This window comes from Castor canadensis, chromosome 6, assembly GCF_047511655.1.
Source record: "Castor canadensis chromosome 6, mCasCan1.hap1v2, whole genome shotgun sequence".
In the NCBI taxonomy this organism is placed as follows: Eukaryota; Metazoa; Chordata; class Mammalia; order Rodentia; family Castoridae; genus Castor; species Castor canadensis.
Genome location: NC_133391.1, coordinates 144,522,985 through 144,545,695, shown reverse-complemented (window position 1 = coordinate 144,545,695; position 22,711 = coordinate 144,522,985). Strand labels below are relative to the sequence as shown.

Sequence of the window (22,711 nt, the reverse complement as noted above, 5' to 3'; positions counted from 1 at the left end):
AATATTTCCTTTCTTGGTTTTTCTGTACCAACTTTTAAATATATATAAAAAATTGTTCTGGCTAGTTTTCTTGTCATGATGGGACTTCTGTCTAGCTTATTAGTGAAAGATTTATTTGAATCAAAAGGAAGAAGATTTCCAGCAAAAATGAAACTGCTACAAGTCTGACCCATGGCATGGCTTTCTTGGAGAAATGTAGAGAGGAATGAAAGATAAGTGTGTGCTCACTTAGACATGTACAGAAATGCATCCCTTCACTCTCTTCCATTCAGGGGATGTCTCCGTGAGAATCAGATGGGTGTTGAGAAGTGTTATTTATTGGAGACTGAGGCTTACCAGATTTGCCTCCTTGAACTTAAAGGGATGAGACTGAGCACTCTGGCTCATGCATGTTGCAAAGGCATCTCAAGTTTGGGAGAAGCAAGTCTTTGAAAGAGAATGGAAGGAATGAATATAGGACAAGTAACCTGAAAAGTTGAAATAATTCTCACCTAACTCTTCTACCTCTCTGGTCCAATATTTCAATGTAGGAAACAATTTTCCATTCTCTGTGAAGTAAGTCTTGGACTTGTAAGAATCTGAAGAGAGTTCTTTCTGAGTACCTTCCTGTTTTTCTATGCCTCTTTTTAGTTGTTTTAGATTCACATCTTGATCTGTGTTCTTAGCCTTGTAAACCAATACACATGGCTATTCAAATGTGTTGGGCAGTCCTGCGGATGTCCATAATTCTAAAGCTCTTTCTGTACAAACTTGTGTGATAGTCTTCTTCATGGACAGTTGTCAGGTTTTTGAGTTAAAAATTTTGATATTGCTTGTTCTCAAGGAATCTCTGGATTAACTTATCCATTCTTGTATGATATGACAGAAACCAAACATGAAAAAACCAGATGGAGTTTGGTTTACAGTGTAGGTCAGCAGCTGGAAAGGATCAGGAAATGGTGTTTCAGCATAATCATATTTAAGACATAAAATTATGAAGGATGTTGGGCTTCTTTTCACATGTGAAGTAGAAAAAGGGTAGTGTTTGGATATGCACATTACTGACACCTAAGATGTTCCACAGGCATTGATTTCTTTTATAGTAACATTTGTGAACTGGGAACTAGTGGGCTTTTCTCTTACAGTTTTAGTGATAACATCTGCTTTTTTTTTTTTTTCCTTGCCATGCTAGGGATCAAACCTAGGGCCTTTCAAATGCTAGGCAAGTGCTGTGCTACTGAGCCACATCCCCAGCTCCTATTGCTTTTTAATATAAACTTGCTGAGGTTTCTGCATCTGGGCTAGGTGAGTTTAGAAATGATTAAAATTTTTCCTGTCTCTCTTCCTCCCCATCTTTCTTTTTTTTTTTTGGTTTATTCATATGTGCATACAATGTTTAGGTCATTTCTCCCCCCTTGCCCCCCACTCCTTCCCTCCCCCCCCCCCGTCACTTCCAGGTAGAAACTGTTCTGCCCTTATTTCTAATTTTGTTGAAGAGAGAATATAAGCAGTAATAAGAATGACCTAAGTTGAGATAAGGATAGCTATACCTGAAGATTTCTAGCTTTGCTTCCATGTACAAATGTGTTACATTCTAAGTTGATTCATCTCTAACTGACCTTTGCTCTAGTTCCTGGTCCCCTTCTCCTATTGACCTCTGTCGCTTTAAAGTTTCTGCATTAGTTCCTTTGCATTGAGGGCATCAAATACTATCATGTTTTTTGGGTTTCTTACCTATCCTCATACCTCCCTTGTGTGCTCTCGCCTTATCATGTGACCATGGTCCAATCACATCGTTGTATTTGCCCTTGACCTAAAGTCCGCATATGAGGAAGAACATACAATTTTTGGTCTTCTGAGCCTGGCCAACCTCACTCAGAATGAAGTTCTCCAGTTCCATCCATTTACTTGTGAATGATAAGATTTCATTCTTCTTCATGGGTGAGTAGAATTCCATTGTGTATAAATACCACATTTTCTTTATTCATTCATCAATACTGAGGCATCTTGGCTGTTTCCATAACTTGGCTATTGTGAATAGCGTTGCAATAAACATGGGTGTGCAGGTGCCTCTGGAGTAACCTGTGTCACATTCCTTTCCTCCCCATCTTTCAAAATAGGGCTTTGAATGGTTAAGTAGTATAAGGGAATGAACAATGGAGATGGAGAAATTTGCCTACCTGTCCCACCTCTGTATAACCTTGGGAAAGTTACCCTCCTACAGTCTGAAGTTCTTCATATTTAAAATGGAATAAGATTAGTAACTTTGTAGTACTGTTGTGAAGATTCAACTACATTAAAAATATAAAACTCCAGATGCTGAATAGTTCTCTTTCTACCATGTCCTAAAATATAAGTCCATTTCTCTCTTTGGTTCCCAATTCCTCCTGTTTGTTTGTTTAATTTTTGCAGTAATGGGATTTGAACTCAGGGACAATACCTTGAGCCACTCTACCAGGCCTTTTTTGTGATTGGGTTTCTTCTAGATAGGGTCTCACAAACTGTTTGCCTGGGCTGGCTTCAAATCACAGTCCTGATCTCTGCCTCCTGAGTAGCTAAGGTTACAGTTCTGAGCCATTGGCGCCTAGCCTTCCTTATTTGCTTCCATGGTTTCACTTAAAGTAAACCAAAAGAACAAAAGAAAGAAATTATTTGGGATTTTTTTTGGCCATTTCACTTTGCCAAGGGGTAATTTCAAAATTCCTGTTTTGGTACTTTGACACTGTTGGTTGAACACAGAGCTCTCTTTCTGCCTCCACCCTTTATCCTCTGGTCTCTTCAGGGAGGAAGGTCTTGTAATTCCTTTTGGTCATCTTACTTATGGTCTCCAATCCTGGTTATTGTCTCTTAGTGGCTGCTGTTAGAGCTTAAGTACTTTGGGGGAAGTTTGTGATTACTATGCACTGCCAAATTCTAAGGCTAAAATGAGAGTGGGTTTTACTTTAAAAAATAACACTGATTTTGTGCCAAAATGAATTTTAGTTTTGGCAGCTAATGGAAGCATTAGTGGACCCACATGTTTTGGTAAGATGAAGTAGATTAGTGTAAGAATAAAACAATTAATAAATTTAATTAAGCAAATTGGCTTATTAAAATATGTATGCTAATTTCAGAATCTAGTTCTTTGTACTGCAGTGGCCTTCTGCCATTTGAATCTCATGATACAAGGCAAGGGTTTTTTCTTTGAGCTTGTGGCTCTCATGTCTTGATGTTCTCCTTTGATCCTTTGATTCAAATGTGCTCCCTACTCTTCACTTGCTGCATTGCTCAGTAAATCTGTAGATCTGAGTGTGTTGCCAAGGAAGCACCTATCCAAGAAGAGGGTAAAGGAATTTGGGCTGCTTTGGTTGATTAAGTGATTGCAGTCTCTCTACATATTTATAGCTCATCTGTCTTCTGATAGTTCCTTAGGCACCTAGCAGGCACGTGTCCATTGTTGTTAAGCAAAGCCCAATATGTATGTTTGACAAGTTAGCAGCATGGTAGCTCTGCTAGCTCCCCAGCCCTGCCGCTGTCTCAGGGATTGTTTGGTTTGGCAGATGGCCAGCTCTCTGCTATAAGATGCATTTCCTTGACAGGACAAAGTGTGGAGCCGCATTAGCTGCAAAGTTTACAAAGGTTAGCTAAACACACACAATAAATATTAATAAACAAAAAGGCCCACCCACCTTTGACTTTGAATTCTGTTTCTTCATTCTGTGTTTTGGAATTCCTGTAGTATTTGATTAATAGCCAGTCTTAGGGTAATTGAACCATAAGTATCCTTTGCCTAAGTTAGACTGCTCACAGGCCCCTCATTGGCTCCTTCAGTGACTCATTGCCACAGTGGACAGATCTCTGGAATGACTGTTTAGTTCATGGGGTCTTATTTGCCTCTCCCTGCTTTGGCATGAAAAGAGGATTAAATACGCTTTCTTCTAAGAGCTTCTGCTGAGCAGTCATGTGTGGTGTATCTTGGAGCTCTGGAAGATAAAGGAATAGAGGTGCAGTGCCCTTGGACTCCCTGGAAAGCAATCAGATGTTGGTCTGTTGGCCTGAGCAGTTGCCTCTCTCTAACATTTACACCCGCAGCGTAGAGGGAGAGAGTAACAGTAACCTGCTGCCCCTGGAAACTGCCTATTTGGCTGGGTGTCTTGGAATTTATCAGGCCTACATTGTGGATCTTTTCCAATTCTGCACCCTGCTCACTTGAAAACATATTTGAGAACCAGTAATCTTAGACTGTTTAGCCAGACCTGTAGAGAACCAAGGAAGACAAATAACTCTAATACCATGTCCTTAAGATTGTCCTGGGGCCATTTGTAAGTGACTAAGGTTTCCCAAGGCACTTGAAAGCCCCTCTCATTTTTTGCTTACTCTCTGTTTCATGCATATCCCCTGTCTCCAAGACCACATAAGGAAGAAAATAATCCAGCTGCATTTGTAGGATTCCTGTGTGTAATAATGATATGGAAAAATCAGTTTTTTCCTCATGGAGAGTAATGATTTTAACTTGAAAACTCTACCTACCAAAGAAATCCACTTAGGCATAGCTTTTAATTCATTTCTTTAGCAACATTTACTGAGTACCACATACTAACCTAGGCACTTGGGATACACAGCCAAACAAAACTAACTCAGAAGTCTTGCCATGGAACATAAATTCTAGCATGGGAGCCAGACAATAAGCATAATGAATAAACAAATTACAGATTATGTTAAAAGGTGTTATATGCTATAAAAAAAAGAACAAAAGAAATACAGAGTAAGAAAAGTTGAGGGGCACAGTTTAAAATAGGGTGGTCTAAGTAGTGATGACATTTAAGTAAAGACTGAAAGAGATGAGTCTTAGCTCAGCTGAACTTATTCTAGATAGGGTTACACAAGCATGACGTTAGAAAGTTATGTCTGTGACTCTCCTCATGTTTCCATATACCTGGCTATGACCATCAGAAAATTTCCGGTGGTCTAGGCATGGTTCTCAAAATTAATTTCAGTGGCAAAGCACCTGGAAGTCAAGCTTCACATTACAGACCATAAACCATTGTTATACTTAATTCATCTTATCAACCAGGAGCAGTTTTATTAGGAGAAAAATTGTTTTTGATACATATGCATCATAAAGTAAGTTCCATGAACATATGCACAAAGTAGCAGCAATCAAAAAAAAAACCTGTCAAATTAAGTGTAATTCATTATTTTCAAGTTTTTTTTCTGTTAGTAGTTACTCACTACTGTGTGTTTTATTATCTTTTAGCACTTGCTAGCAGTTATTGGGTGTCAGGCACCATCGATTTAAGGAAAATTGTGGAAAGAAAACCTAAAATTACAAAAACCTGCCCTTTCAACTTAATTCTCCCCCCACAAATGGGGAAAATGGAAACCCTCTAATTGGCACAGGTTATGAACCAGTCTTCCAAAGTATTGTCAGATATGGATTAGAAGTCTTGTAAGATCTTTTTAGCTTTCTCCTTAGTTTTTCTGGAAACTCAGAGAAGGATTTGTATCTATTTAACTTACAACATTTTTGCCAGTCAGATGAAAGTCAGAAGTTCTATCAAAAGAGATCTGAGATTCCCAGATAGTCTATAATGAAAGGTTGACATAGTTAAAGACAAAGAAGATCAGCCCAAGGTAGATTTAGAAGACAGAAATTCCATTATTTTCATTTCACTATTAGAACTATAAAATGGGAACATCTAATTGTACTCCTTTCCCCCTTTAATCCTCATACATAGCTTGGCAAGTTACCAGTTATTAATAAACTTATTTCTTGCTCTATCAGAGTGAGTTTTGTACAGCCTAGTGCAGGGTATATCTGCCTACTACAGTTTGCTTTATTATGTTTCATTTTAATTCTGTTCATGATATCCTTCCCACCTCTGTCCTCTTACTGCAGACAAAAAATTAAAAGCAAGTTTTTAGAACTCAGAGCTTGGGGTTCTTTATAACCCAAGAACATCACTTCACCGGAGATGAATGCAGAGGATCATAGCTTCTAATAGACTTTCTCTTAAACAGCTTTTCATTCAGGTTAATATCAAGTTTCTATATTGTTTTTTTGCTTCACTTCTGCCATTGCCTTGCCTTTTTATCTCATAGATAGGAAGATATGATTAACTGCCTATCAAAATGTATTCTTTCTGAGAAAGCTTAATGAGACTTGGATCTTTGTGAACTAAAACAATAACCATCTGGCCTCAATCTGCAGCCCAGAGGGACATATTGTATGTGTGTAAAAGCATGAAGCATTAAAATCTAAATCTGCTTTGGTGGTAAGCACGACTGCATTATATGAATTCAGCATGCCACAATGCCAACCTCACATAGTAATGGAGCTGGACCACCTAATTTTGTAAATTCAAGGCTGTCAGGATTAGGGGCTCATGTCAAAGGAAACATCTTTTTTATTTTTAGAGTTTCGCATGGATAGTAAGTGGTGGAATGGAACTCAATCTCAAGAATATAACCTTACGATTTAGAAGAAAATGTCTGAAAAGTTACATGTTACTATTTGGATGATATTTGATTTAGTAAACTTGTCATAAAGTACCAACAGGATTTATTTCTCATTTTTATTTGGCCTGTTTAGTTAACTTGCATTCCTTTACTTTTCAGAGTGTAGTTCGCTGCCTGTGGCATCCAAAGCTGAACCAGATCATGGTTGGAACTGGAAATGGATTAGCAAAAGTCTATTATGACCCCAACAAGAGTCAGAGGTATTTCATAAGTATTGCCTGTTTTAGATGGATGACAACAACTGGGGGGAGGGCTTTGTTTCGCCCCTGCTTTTATTTATTTTCCCCTTTGATGGGGATCCACCCTTTTAGAAAATGCAGCTGGCACAGAGTAAAGCCGCAAACTCCTGGTATTGTGCTTTAAAGAGGATTTAGATATCACCCTTGATCTATACTGAATTCAAAGTGAAAGTTTCCTGGGGATTTGCAGTTCTTTAGTTGAAATGTTGAGTGCAAGGGGGGAAAAAGTCTTGCTCATTTTGCATACCACCCTGGACAGTGGCATTAGCAGTGATACATGTGAGGGATTAACAAAGCAGAGAACCAACCACTTACAGGAAATGAAAACTCTTGTTCTTGTTCATTTTGGTACCTTTCTTTTTGGCTTTGAGCAGTTACTGATTTGGATACTTGGCAAGATTAGCTCTGCCAGCAGAAAGGGATAGCACATGCCCACCAAATATCAAATGAAAGCATATCAATTATTCCCATGGTCTGGAAAGTTCATGAGAGACTTAGTTCCTCAGTTATTTCCATTTTCCTTGGCACAAGGGCAGATGTGTCACAACCTCAGAAAGGATGATCTTGTTTCTCTCTCTTAAGGTATACTTAAAGTTCACATGCTAAATTCAGTGGGGGTTCCCTCTATACCTGTTTTGAGGTCTCATCCTTTCTGAGGAAAGGAAAACCATCCTCTGTTAATGAATATTCACTGACCACAATTTTGCTCTAAATAGAAGCAGACATCACTGTCTTCCTTCAGACCCTTTTGGACTAAATAGGGTTGAAACCCCTCCCTATAAAATAAGGTTATGTATTATGGGTTTTTTTTTTTTTAAGAATAAATTGGATTCTGTTTGTTTTTTTAACAAAGAAATTTAAAATGCTTATGAATTAGCATGAAAGGAAGTCTGTTTCACTAAAGAAAATTATGAACCTTCTTTGATAAGCCCCCCTTTAGAAGGGTGCTATCTTTACTTGGAATCTGTAAGAAATTTGCTTATTTATATTTGCTTCTTCTGAAATAGGTAGCTCAGCATTTGCTAAGGAGAATTAAAATGTTCTAAGCATACTTATGGTTAGTACCACACATTCTCGGCTATAGCCCCTTGAGAACACTCCATTCCACTCCATTCCAGACACTTGCACTCTTGTATTTAAGCTGTGGATATACCACAGGTTACTTTCATCTAAGACATAAACTAAAATTTGAACCCTATGACTTTTAAGTGAAAAGGCTGGTTAAATTTTGTTATTTCTTTTACATCTTTAAAGTTTTTAGTTATTTTTTTTTTTTTGTAGAGGGAGAGAGAGTGGACTGGGTTAGTTGTTTAATTTTTTTTAAACTTGTGTCCTAAAATCTCTCAAACGCTTTTGCTTGGTAGTGACCATTGACTGACAGACTTACATTTCTTTAAGTTTAGTAATACTTTATTACCAAGACCTCCCATCTGTTGTCATTGCTCAGAAAGTTAAGATCTTGACAAGATGCAAGATGGTGTATGCACAGTATGTTCCTAAAAGTATCTGATGCTTTTGATGTAGATTTTCTATTCCTACGATGAACTGAAGAAAATAATTTTTTTTACCTTTCATTAGGGGAGCAAAATTATGTGTGGTTAAAACCCAGCGGAAGGCAAAACAAGCCGAGACTCTAACCCAGGACTACATCATCACTCGTAAGTTGTTAGCATGCCTCTCAGTCTTACGGTCTGTATTCTCTGCCGTGGTGTTGCTTGCTTGGTTTTAAAGACAGAAAAGCCTTCAGAGTTGAGGTATATATTACAGAAATTTTCATCAGGTAGACAGGAGTACGAGTTACGTGACAGCTGACCCCTTAAGCTTCTGTGACTCATCACAGGGAATAGGTTGTTACATGTAACTTTCAACTCAAACCAGAAGGGCCCATGTGAGCCATATGCATTGCTCCATAGAAGTCTCCAGACTATTATTCTGTTTTCCTAATAAAAAAGAAAGAGTACTAGTCTTGGAATCATGAAGTCTGGGTTTGTCCCATGGACTTTCAGTGGGATATTGAACAACTGAAATTCATCAGGTGAGTGAGGAGTTTAAATGAAGGGTCTCCTCCAGTTCCCTCAGAAATCTATGACCGTGTTTTAGACTGATCTGGAGGCATTTATATATATAATTAACTACCTGGGGTGTGAGCAGAAAGCTTACCAGGGCACAGTGACTTCTCTCAGGTCTGCCATACAGCCTCATTAATCTGTGTTCCCAGAGCCACAGCCTCAGACCTGTAACAAGTGATGACCAGGAAGGAAATCTTGGATGAGAGTGACTGTTAGTAGCGGATAGCCCTGTGGACTTTTATCAGTGTCTTAGTCTAAAGCCCAGGGGGCGCTATACTGCTGGATTTCTCCCTGGTGGTGGATCTCATGTAAGATCAAGTCCCTGGGAGCTTATGATCAGTCAAGAGATCCCATGACACTTTTTGCAAGAGTAGAAGTGCTAAATTCGGTGTCATAACCAGTCTAGCTCATGTAATTACACGCGGCCTACTTAAATTCCTCTAGTCGTTTGAAGTGAAACACTATTTTCCCCCTCCTAAAAATACTGTGTGTGTCGCGTTGCCTGACACAGCGATAGGCAGTTGTGTTTTCAGCTCCCCTGACTCAAGGCAGGCATGTTTTACTTTGAGTGATACAGTCAACAAGAGGGGCATAGGACAGGAGGGAATCCTGGAAAAGTTTCTGAAGTGTTAAAAACACTTCATTCATATTACAAATTCCCTTTAAACCCTTACCTTCCTTCTCCTGGTTCCCTGGAAAAGGTTTTTCTTTGAAACAGGTTTTAGTCTGCCTGTAAGGGTTGAAAGAAATTATTCCAGTACTTTTTTAAGGTAAGTAAAAGATACTTCCCTGATAACCTTCTCCTCCAGATTATTATACTGTTTCCCTTTTGAAATTCTTATACTCTCCTATATTCTGAATTTTAATTTTAATGTTGAATAAACATTCAACAGTAATTAAACAAGTATGACTGATTTTTATCTTCTTATTTTGTGCACCATATCAAAGGTGCATCCAGCCCCATGCCAGGAGATCCAGGCACCTCTGCATTCCTGGCAACCTTTATCCCAGTTTCAGTGGGATAAGTGCTCCTCCCTTCCGGTTACTCAGTGTTGTCAACTACTCCTGAGAGGTGGTCACATTTCAGAAACGTGTGAAGTGATTCCAGTATTTATGAGGCACCTGAGAAAACTTCAGGACTGATGGGCAAGCTGTTGGCATTATTCACATTTGGGTCCTATAAGAAAAAATAAGAGGTAGTTCCATTAAGTGTTTCTTTTCAAACCCATCAAAATTAAGTTTTAACTACTAGCATGGTTTGGGAGATGTGGAGCCTTACCAATGTTTCTTTGACAGTGTTTCCTGAGTGTCATTAGCTGCCAGGAGAGGTGAACAATGAGTCTAGAATCAAACAAAGCTGGCTAATTGGTTACAGTGAGACTGTCATTATGAGGCTATCATTATGACTTCCATTTCATGTTTTGTTAGTCATGCTTTAGCTATGTTTTTGGATGGAGGGTTATTATTATAATGAAAATCTTCAAATGTGACTTCTTACAGCTCATGCATTGCCTATGTTCCGTGAGCCTCGTCAACGGAGTACAAGGAAACAACTGGAGAAGGACAGACTGGATCCCCTGAAGTCACACAAACCTGAACCTCCTGTAGCAGGCCCAGGTGACTGTGATCCAGCTAGTGACCTGAAAGAGAGTAGAGGGGTAGGGTGGGGTAATTAATATAGAAGTGGGAAGATCTTTGGCCTAGGTGCTTCTTATCTTCAGAGAGATTTTACTTCAAAGTATTTTTCAAATATTTTGGTTTTAGCACCAGAATGTTTTTCTAATAGATCTGATACAGAATTGCACTTGAGCCCTTAGGTGACCTTAGTGGAATTCTGGGGCTCCTTGGAGTTGTTTTATTTTTGTGGTATTGAGAATTGAATTCAGGGGACTGCCATTGCTAAGCAAGCACTCTACCACTTGAGCTACACCATGAGCTCTTCTGGGGCTCCTTGGAACCAGTGTTAAAACCATTGCTCTCAGTATTGGAGTCATATATAACACTGGGCACTTTGACCAGGATCCAGACTAGATTACATTTCACACAAAGCAGAAAGTGGCCATGATTTAACTCCATGTCAATAAAATGGAGCTGCCAGTAAGTATCCCTAGATGATGCATATAAGAGTTTTTAAGAATATAGGTATCAGCCTTAAAAGCAACTGAGGCCAATAGGAAAAGGGGACTAGGAACTACAGAAAAGGTTAGATTAAAAAGAATTAACCTAGAAGGTAACACACACGCACAGGAAATTAATGTGAGTCAACTCCTTGTATAGCTACCCTTATCTCAACCAGCAAAAACACTTGTTCCTTCCTATTATTGCTTATATTCTCTCTTCAACAAAATTAGAGATAAGGGCAAAATAGTTTCTGCTGGGTATTGAGGGGGTGGGGGGGAGAAGGAGGGAGTGGAGTGGGTGGTAAGGGAGGGGGTGGGGACATGGGGGAGAAATGACCCAAGCCTTGTATGCACATATGAATAATAAAACAATAAAAAAAAGAATGTAGTTATCAGAAGGAAGCAAGGCAGCATTGTCTGTAATACAGCACACACTATTACTGGAATCCTATTTCTGTTATCATCTGTGTACTTGCCATTTGTCTTAGGCTCCCAAACCTATAGCTTTTGACTTGTTCATTCATCTGAGCCTGAGCCCTGGACTTGCTTCTGTTTTCTCCTCAAGTCTTAAAGACATTTGCATATGTAGCCCTTTTTTTTTTTTTAACTTTCTCTGCTACCAAAGTTTCTAAATAATATTCTTGCCTGGATCATTGCAAATCCTTCTAGGTACCATATATCAAGTCACTCCTTGTTCTCACCCAACTTCCATTCATCTTACAGCTTTTATCCTCAACTCCTCAAGCGTTCATAGTGTTACTTCCCTCAAACCTCCATGTGCTTCCCACTCTACACTTGTATTTCCAGAGTCAAATTCCTCTACAGTCTGACTGGAACCCTCCTTTGTGGTTTTATACCTCACTTCTTTCCTATTCTGATCTTCTGATGTGACTACTGGTTCACTCCTATTCCAATACCCATTGTTCCACATTTTTGTAGTTAACTCACATGCTCATTGAAAATAGCACTTTCTACTTTCTGAACCTTCCTAAAATGGATCCAGTCTTCTCAAAAAGACTCACCTAACCACCTCAGTCTAAGTGCCATCATAGTCACTGGCCACACAAATTCTCTGGCAGTTACTCATTCCCTTTACTTTCTTCTTAGTTTAATTTATGAAATTAATCTTGGTGTTATTTGGCTTGTCATCTGTTTTTCTTTCTAAAAAGTCAGATGTTTTTCTTACTAGGCACCATGTTAAGAATCCAGCAGGGAACAGTGCCCTGCTCTTATGGAGCTTTCTCTCTGCCAGGACAGTTATAGTACAGTAAAATAATGAGAATCGGTTTTCACCTGATTTGTTTTCTCATAATACAAATCAAAGTAACTATAGGGAACTTGGAACATGCAAGCCCTAACATATATTTGTTTAAAGCTAAAGTAATAGCTAATGAATATTGATTATTTTTATTTATTGAATTTCAAATGTTCATGCTGGAAAAATTTTTTAAGGCAAACTGTAATACTTTGCTTATTGGTATCATTCTATAAATTAAGCAGGTAAGATAATTTTTTTTTAAGTCTCTTCCTGTTTTAAAATGCTGTGGTGAAGTTGAGACTTGGTTATTTCTTACTTTGGTTCTTATTACATGATAGCTTAAAGATTCAAGTATTCATGATAGCTTAAAGATTCAAGTTTGTGTTCGATGACTACAGCACACACAGGTACAACTATGTATTGCAGTACTCATTCTACTTCCAATTTTGTTTTTTACTTTTAAAACAGGTCGTGGTGGCCGAGTTGGAACCCATGGGGGTACATTGTCATCCTACATTGTGAAAAACATTGCTTTGGACAAGACTGATGACAGTAATCCTCGAGAAGCCATTTTGCGTCATGCCAAAGCAGCAGAAGACAACCCATATTGGGTTTCTCCAGCATATTCCAAGTAAGAAAATAGTTTTTTAGAACCGAAAAATTGGAGCCTAGGGGCGCGGCTCAGTGATAGAGCATGTGCTTAGTGTGCATGAGGCCCCAGGTTCAATCCTCAGCACCAAAAAAATTAATAAATAAAAAAACAAAAGTAGAAGATTATGTTTAATGAATTGAGAAGAACAAACAATGGTATTTTGAAGTTCTAACTTCCCTATTTCTTATTTTATACTGAGCATGAAAAATGGAGCAGGACCTCATAGTCTTGAAGCCTATTAAGCCTTTATCTTAAAACTGTAAAATGGTAAGTTTTAAAACTATACTAGTAGTTTATAGCCAGGTATAAACTATTATGTGAAGTCCGTTCCTACCTATGATTTCAAAAAACAAAGTTACTACATTATCTTAGTGGTGGAGGGTTAAAGCAAACTAAGGAGAGCAACTTGTATGTCTCTTAATTAAGGATCAGTTTTTTATGTAGAGAGTTACATATGTAAGTAACACTGCACAGTAGATCTAGCCTCTAGATTCCCTTGAATGACTTAACATGGATGAATGTGCAGTTCTTAAAGCTACTAAACCAGCTACATTTATACTAATAAAGGTACTATTGTAGAATTTTCAGTTTTTAAAATTTTTAACTTTATTAGAACTAGTTGATGACTTAAGTTTAAAAAATAGTGTGGAGAGTTCATATATATTCTTTACCCAACTTCTCCTTATGTTAACACCTTACATAATCATAGTACAATTAATTATTAAAACCATCAGGTTAATACTGATACAATACTATTAACAATAGTGTTATTATTAACTGCACAATATTAACTGCAACTATTAACTGTACAATACTGACACTATAATATTAAGCTACACACCTTACTTGGTTTTCACTAGTTTTACACTCATATCCTTTCTTTGTTCCAGGAGTTTAGTTGTTGTTTCTCCATGGTTCCCCCCCCACCTCCCCCCCCACCCCCGGCATAATAGTTTCTTAGTTTTTCTTGTCTTTCATGACCTTGACACTTTCAGTGAGTAGTGGTTAGTTATTTTTGTAGACTCAGTTGGGGCTGGCTTTACATTTTCTCATGAGTAGAGTGAAGCTATGCATATTTGGCAAAAGTAACAAAGGAATAATGTTGAATCCTCACATCATATCAAGGGTTTTGTGATATTAAAATGTCTTACTGGTGATGCTAACCTTGGCTGCTTGATGTCTCCCAAATCTCCCCACTGTAAATTTGAAGGATTGATAAATTGTGTTTCAAATTGATAGAGTTCTTAAGTTTGTATTTTCAGATATGCAAATTGTATTTCTCTTCAAACTTTTGCTGTTTAATTTAGTCCCTGAGTGGTTTTACCTATAATATTTTTTAGTGTGGTGTTTGCCTAATGTTGATATCTCTCTTTCTTCTATTCTGTATTTCATAAGTGGAATTGTCCTACAGGAAGACCTGTCCTTTCTCCCACATATGTTTTTCAACTTTTTTTTCCCTAATGGTAGTAGGACTCCTACTTTATTCTATGGATTAAAATCCAGTACTACCATTGTTTAGTTTGTTCAAATTGTTCCTATTTGGGCCAATAGCAGCTCCTTCAGAATGGCTCCTGTCTTCTTCAACAATCTTCCCCTTATATTTTTAGTGTTTTCCAGGATACTCCAGGCTCACCTTTGTTTTTCTTGTCCCTGTCTTAGGAGTCACCACTTCTTTACACATCCCTGGGACCCTTGTTGCAGAATGGTGTTTACAAACTAAGAGCTGGGTGCTAGGTGTGCTCAGTGCTACTAGTGCACAATTGCTTCTAGGTCCTCTGTGCTGACAAAACTAGGAAGCATGTGTGCACAACCTACACATGTAGACATCTGTATTTATGCATTTATCTGTCTGTGTTTTAAAAAACATTAACTTAAACTGAAGCCTCTGTTCTCAGTCCTATACCACAAGGCTCAGCTTTTCCCCTGTCTGTAGTTGTAACTTCTTTCTCCAATAGTGAGAAACCCAGCTCTTACTTCTTCTGTTCTTTTGTACTCATAAAGTAGTTGCTGGATTGTTGACTCATACCTTTGTAAGAAACACTTTAAGTAACTATATTGTAGCAGTTCCTTTTGTCTTTAGGCTTACAGTCCAGTCAAAATTCTGTTTTCCAAAGTTCTTTAAATGAGATCTTTTCTTCTTCATCCTAGTCATTATGGTTATGTTACCATTTTAAATGCACCTAGGTATTTGTTAGTATTTATATTCTCTTTTTGGATTTGTCCCACATTCTCCTTATTTTGGGGTGTGTATATGAAATATTGTTGTGCAAGGATTCAGAGTTTAAAAGAGATAGTCTCAAAGAAGTCCCCTGCTTCGTCCCCTGCTTCTCTATTCCCATTCCTCCTTTGAGTACCTTTCCTACCCACCCATATATATGGCTAACTAATCTCTGAAGTTTCTGCTTTATCCTTCTTATGTCTCTTCTGCACAATTGAGCAGATAATGAGTATTTCCTAATATCCCCTTTTTTCTTACATGAGGATAATGTGGTATAAATATTTGATTTTTTTTCTTTTTTTGAAAGTCTATAGTGAAGTATAATTACAATATATGAACATCTAAAGGAAAATGCCAATATTTTAAATATTAGAGTACTCAAATCCAGCTTTCATAAAATTATTCCTAATTTGTGATTATCCACAAAGTACTTGGTTATCTAAAAGTTTCTTCATTAACATTTTAGAATGAAATTTAATTTTGAATCATCTTTAGGAAAAGTATTTATAAACACATTGTCTCAATGACATTTTGAGTTTTTAATTTATCAGTTAATTTATCAGACTTTAACTTCTTTTTATTCCCCATCTCTATTGAAGTATAATTGATTTTTAAAAATTATATGTATTTAAGAGGTGTGACTTGATATAAATAGTCTTCGTGGCTTTGACTTTTTTCACTTAGCAGTATGCCCTAGAAATCACACTATATCTTTTCAAAGAGCTTGTTCTTTTTCACTGTTGTATAGTACTCCATTGTATAGATATAGTGTGATTTATTTATCATTCATTCTTTTATAGCACGGTTTATTTAACTTTTCATTCTCCTATGAATGGAGTACTTAGTTTATTTCCATCATTTTAAAATGTTGAAACTATTTCAGGAATGGGAGGAGAGGGATAAAGGAGAATGATGGAGGGATGATTCAACTATTTTAAGAACTTTTTTAAATGTCACAATATACTCCCAGTACAACAATAACAATAAATAAATAAATAAATAAATAAATAAAATAAAATTATTAATAATGCTATAGTGAATAAACTTGTACACATATGTTTTGCACTTTTAGAGATATATTCACTTTTGGGTGTGTGTGTGTGTGTGTACTGGGATTTGAACACTGGGCTATGTGCTGCTCTGTCACTTGAGCCATGCTCCAGCCCTTTTATGTTGGTTATTCTGGAGGTAGGGTCTTGATCCCAGGCCAGTGTGGACCACAATCCTCCTATTTTATGCTTCCTGCCATTGCTGGGATAACAGACATGCACCACCACACCCAGTTTGTTTTCCATTGAGATGGGGTGTCACAAACTTTTTTGTCCAGGCTGACCTTGAATTGCATTCCTGCTGATCTCAGCCTCCCAAGGAGCTAGGATTATATGCGTGAACTGCTGGCACCTGGTTTTTTCTTTTCTTTTCTGTTCTGTTCTTTTCTTTCTCTACTCTTCTCTTTTTTTCTTTTCTTTTCTTTATATGTGTGTGTGTATATATATATGTATAAAATATATATATAATATGTACATAATATATATGTTTATGTACTGCTAAAATGTTCTCTTTATGAGAAAACTAGACCCTGGTCACTTTTCAAAACATTAATGTGCTAGGAAAAATTCCTTATGAAACAACTCAACTTAACATGTCATATTTATATTTGTCCCCTTTCTGTTGATCTTTAAGAATGACTTTTCATAAAAGAAAAGCATACTGTCTTAAGTTGGGTTCCATAGCAGTCCCCGAGTTAGTGATTTATGTAAATGTGATCCCTTAGAACATGTTCCTAAAACAACAACAAAAACAGTAGGAGAGCAGAAAAGTGTAATGAAACAAGCAAGGGTGCAGTATCAAGCCAAGTTCCATGGAAGGTCACCTTGGCACTCCTGCATCATAACCTTGGCAACTGTGATCAGAGTTATCCTAGTTAGGAGCACAGCAGCTAGACTATCTGGACTCCCTTATCTCCTTATCTGGTGGTTGTGGTTAATGGCTGGAGATGGGATTGGGAAAGACATTCCCAGGCCCTGCCAGCTCTCCAGGGCTTCAGAGATATGTACTACTGCTGTGAGTGAAAGCACACTGGATGAGAATGCTAAGGGGAATTGAGGGGATCTGGAGGGAGCACTGTGTCCTCTGGTGTATGTTTTGTAGCAACATAGGCTTTACAGTGCAGTGTCAATGGTGGTTGTCCACACTGTGTGTTAATAACCAAACAGCACAGATGGAACACATCAGAGCATTGAGTTGGATAATATTACAACAGCTAAGAGGGTCATGTCAAGGCTGGCCAGCTAAATAGTGTGCATTTAGCTTCATTTGTATAGAGTGTGTGTGTATAAGCTAATATATGGCGGTCAGATAAGCTTACAGATTATGCCTGTGTGACACTTTTGTTTTTCTAATGGAGCAGTTATCTCCTTTTGTTATAGGGGATCTTGAATACTTGAAAAATCTTGTTTAGAAATACATCAAATATTAGCGGAGAACGAGAGAAAGCAGAAATGTAGTTTAAAATTTGCTAAACACGCTAGGCATCATTTTAGGTTAGTTTTTTAAACATTTTTATTAATGTATAATAGTTGTACATGGGATTTTATTGTGACATTTCCATATATGCATACAGTGTACCCAGGTTTGGTTCATCCCCTCCATTATTCTCCCTCTTCCCACACTCTCCTTCCTAAAATGACAGGTTTCAGTGTTCCATAGTCATACAAATTTAGAAAATACACCAACCATATTTACCCTTCTTTTCCCTATGCATTTTACCCTCCCCCTCCTATTTGTACCCTCCCCTTAACATGACCTCTTTACATTCCAGTGCTTCATTGTTCAAGTATCTATTCATCATTCAAAGGGGTTTGCCTAGGTATTTTACCTATAAATATATTGTACTTTAATCAGTCTAACCCCCTCCATTATTCTTCCTGCCATTTCTCCCTACTCCTTATTGTTCAACAGTTTTCAGTGTGTTTCTTTGAATCTTGCTCCTACATAGATGCAATATATTTCAATTTTATTCCCTATCATTCTCTTCTTTCTTTCCTCCTCCAGTCTCCTCTAACAGTCCCACTATTGAAAACATGCTTTGTTTCAGTATCATAGAGTATAATAATGCTTGTATTTGTATTTGGATCTATCTTCCACATAAGAGAAAAAACATGAAACCTTTGTCTTTCTGAACCTGGCAGTAAGCATCATTTTGATGGCTTACTGCTCCAGATACATGTGTGTGTTTACACACAAAGTAAATCATTAAGATATCTCCAACAATATTGAAATAATACTGTTTGCTGATTATTGGTAGATATTAGCAATCTATTATTTATAAGAAGGTATCAAAAACTTAACTTACCATTGAAGAAAATGGAATACTAAGGTAACTGTTAGAACCTGCTGGGTTGCAAGTCATTGCTGCAACCTAGACCAGGAACCTGACCTTAAAACTTCCTAGTTACTCTTCTAACATCTGATAACAAATTACTTTGATAAAGGGTCACCTTCAATTTAGTATGTAATTTCATGTCTGAGTTTTTAAGTAATACATTGATAAGGGAAAAAAAAAAAAGTCCAGGAGAACTAAAAGGTAGACTATGAGAACCAAAAGCCTCCCTTTTACTTAACTCCCAGTTCCTTCATTCTATTACTTAGAGACACCAATTGCTGTAGATTGTTGGTGTTCTCTCAGAGAATTCATGTATAAATGTGGAGATATGTGTATAGATAGATGCAGTCATTGTTTTAAAACACAGGTATAGAATATATTTTATAAGCTGACTTTTGGTTTTATTTGTTTTTACTTAGTACACATCTGGAGATTGGGCCAGATCTATCCACACATATATAGCCCATTCTTTATATTTTCTTTATATATTCCATTATAAAGAAATTTTACTTATTATACTTTTCTAAAACAGAACCCTGTTCATAGGCAGTTACATTGTTTTCAGTCTTTAGCTTTCATAAATAATACTGAAATTAATATCTTTGGGCATCCATATTTGCCCACATGTGCAAAACTTATAGAAATAAAATTGCTGTCAAAGGATATTTGCATTTTAAATTTGTTTGGATAGTGCCAAAATTTACTCCAAAGAGACTTTTTAACCAACTTACCCAGTGCCTTCTTCCCCTCATCCTTGCTAAGAGAATATATTAATTATATCTTTGCCGGTACTGGTAAAAATTCATAATTCATTATAGTTTTTACTTGCATTCTTATAATTTTTAAAGTATCTTTTCATATGTCAAAATCTATTTTGTTCCATCTTTTTCCTTCCACCCAATTTTGTCACCTTACATTTTTTGCACACTAAGTTCATGGCACTGTCTGTCTGTTGCATGTAATTTGTTAGCCAGGTTGCAGGACTGTTTCTCTTGTGTTCACCTGCTAGAGTATACTGTATTCTGCCAAGTGACTAAGTGTTTGAAAGGAAGCTAATATCTAAAAGGATCTTTTCATAAAGGTCACTGTAATTGAGAATGTGTGTCTAGTTGTTTTTCTTCACTGCAATTGACTTCTGTCGGTGATGAAATGATTTATTTACTGTATCTAGCTTTACTACAGAAAAGCACAAGTAGAATTCCACAAATCTACTTGGCTACACATGCCATATACTCACCTGTATTCTCTGGTAATGATAATGAAGAGTCTTTGAATCTTTACATTAATCAGTTGAGTGTTTAAGTTTCAGTCCTGACACTAGCAATTAATAGCGATGCAAGTTTTTGAACACAGCAGGCTCACAGAGGACTCTTGTTCGGCCACACATGGGCAGATTCAGTTACAGTTTCTTGTAAAAAGATGCTGCTGGAGGGAGGGGAAAGGAGCTGGCTGGGGAGTGGGCAGGATGTAGATCCAGAATGCTATTAGCTTACATATCAGACAGGGATAGATGTGTGTGTGTGATCCTGGAACATAGCCAGCAGCCTGCCAAGCTGACAGCTCTGTCAACCATGGCTACTTTTCTTGCCAAATAAGCTGCCATTGTTGCTGATTCAGTCAATTTAATTTTCAGTGTGCATATCTTGTGTGATACAGGATAGGTGGATGTGTGTATATGGTTGTGTATGTAATAAAATATCATACCTATAAAGGATTCGTTTAAAGTCATGCTGAGTTCATAGGCAATATTTAAAGAGGTTATTCCATGAGCAAGTGAAGATTTATATGTGTGTATGTGTTTGTGTATATATATAATTTATGTCAGGAGGAAGCATAAACCCACAGAAAGAAAATTATCTTTTTTTTTCCCTGAGTTAACAGGATAACATAACATTTGGATGATTAATTGTCACTGTCTACCATATTCCTATGTAGAGGCCAGTGGTTCTCAGAGTGGTTTTGTGAACTGCTTGCATCATAGTTGGGTGTGTGTATTGGGGAAAAGGGTAAAACAAGGTAGATTTCTAGGCTCCACTGCAAACCAACTCTGACCATGGGATTTGGGCTGGGAATTGACATTTTAAGCAGTACCCTGAGTGATTATTCATTCACATTTAGTAATAATAAAAAAATAATTATTTAAAACAAACCACAAATTATTCCCCATTAAGAAAATTGATACTTATGTAGACTAGGTGACTTGTATGAAGTAAGGAATGTCTCATATTTAAAGGAAGCTATATGATAATAATGGCACATTTATTGCACTTTAAAAACTTTATACATATTGTTCATGTAATCCTCACAACATGAACAATAAGGCAAGGTATTATTGCCCCCATTTTATAGATGAGGAAACTATAACTTGACCGGTGTTCCATAGGTAACAGGTAGCAAAATTGAGATTTGAATTCAAGCAGTCTCCCTTCAGAGTTAGGCCTCTGATTTTTAATTACTACAGTGTAGTCTTTCTTATTAAAATGCAGATTATAGTAGTTATTTGAAAAGTTGAGTGATAGTCAAGATGAAAGGTGATTGTGTGAGCTAGCCTGCTTTAGCAGAGGGAACACTAGATTAAGAGTCACAAGTCCTGGGTGTGGTTCCACCCCTGCTCTTACCTGGTGAGTCTCTTACCTTCACTGGAGGCTGTTCTCCTCTATGAAGTAAGAGGGTTTTAAATAGAAATTGTGGCACATAGTTACAGATTTTATAAGTGAAGAACCATGTTGATATCTAGCCTATCTCTGGCCTCCGTGTTCTTCAAAGATTTTATCATTCTAGTATATTTATCCCCTTGATAATAAGGTAACTAACAGTGATTTTTACAAAGTTCTTTCTGGTTTTCTTTTTCTTTTTTTTTCATATCTTTTCTGCTTCCACAATTTCTATAGGTTTCATATGTGTCCCTTTCTTTACTCTTCACACAGTCTCTGAACTCTTGCACATAACATTTTGAGTTAATGTGCTCTATTTATAAGTCTAAGATGTGTTTATTTTTTAAAACATTGCATATTCATTTTCTGAAGAAAATAGAAAATTCTTTATCTAAAAACATCTTCTTGCCTCTCATCTTCTTGTGTGTCAGTATATATATATTTTTTAATCTTTGATTAGCTCTTCACCAGAATGAAGGAACCATTTTAAGCAGACTCTTTTGGCCAAGTCTTTTATTGAATCTTAATAATTCTGTAATTGTGATGACTGGGTCGGAGTTCATCTGGGCTGTATTCATTCTAACAGGGTTAATAAGTGTGTCAGATGGTCAAGTCATGGCTATAACTGGCTTTGGCTTTGAGGTTTTCCTTCATAATAAACAATGGGCCCTGAGCCAAAAAAGCCTGTGGTTTATACTTACATACTAATGATTAAATAATATGAGTGATTTCTCCTTATACTTATTCTGTTACCCAGGAGCTTGCTTTATGCCTCTTGAATGAATCATATCAGAATAACACTCTTAATAAAAAAGAATTACTTGTGGACTTCCTATCGCAGCTGAAAACATTTTGATGACTTCATTCTGGCTTGAGTGCTAGAGGAGTATAGAAGGCATAGGTTAAAACTTAGTCAGAAGAGAAAAACCTGTTGACATATTGAGTCTCTCACACAAACAGTGCACCTCAAAAATGCCCTTTTAGAAGATTGCAGAGAGCATCTTTACTTACCAGTAACTGCTTGATACAAACTTCTCTGGATGGAAATCCCATCCACACAGTTGCTAGAAAAGACTCAGTTTGTACAAATAACCTTGAGAATCAGTTTCTTTAAAAAAAAAAATCTCAAGGAAAAATTAATGAGCACAAAGTATCACCTAATCATAATTTGTAAATTTGAGAGAGCTATCTGCTTATACTTATATATTTGTTTCATGAAATCATATACTGTTAGCAAGTACAGAGTATACTGACACAGAAACAAAATAAAACAAAAAGCCCTTCAACCCTTCTCCGGTTAGTTCATTTAATGGTTGGTAGTAATAAACATATTGAAATTTAACCTACTGTCCTTGTTAACGCCAACAGATAATGTATATAGTCAAGTGAAAAAATGTGTACTAGTCTCCAGATGAGTTAATCCAACTAGAAAATGCAAGTTTTACATCAGCCCATTGTAAGTTTAGGTTTTAGATTAACACTTACAAAAATGGGTAAGTACGTGCCACTAGCTACTGAAAGAAAGAGTCTGGAGAAAGCTGACATCAATAAAGTGGGTACTTTATTGGTTCTCCAGTGAGGCTTGCTATGTCCCTTGTCTCTATGAACCTGTTGGGCTCCCAAAGTAATTATACATGCG

The 22,711-nt window shown here is 37.0% G+C and overlaps 1 protein-coding gene across 3 annotated transcripts in view; it reads left to right on the top strand.

The window, feature by feature from the left end:
* Nucleotides 1–22,711, top strand: part of Wdr70 (WD repeat domain 70) — a 312,490-nt gene that overhangs the window by 276,065 nt on the left and 13,714 nt on the right. For all 3 annotated transcript variants that reach the window (XM_074077580.1, XM_074077579.1, XM_074077581.1), the window contains 4 exons: nt 6,577–6,677; nt 8,295–8,374; nt 10,286–10,402; nt 12,632–12,794. In XM_074077580.1, the coding sequence (XP_073933681.1) occupies nt 6,577–6,677; nt 8,295–8,374; nt 10,286–10,402; nt 12,632–12,794 (461 nt within the window). The remainder of the gene's footprint in view (nt 1–6,576; nt 6,678–8,294; nt 8,375–10,285; nt 10,403–12,631; nt 12,795–22,711) is intronic.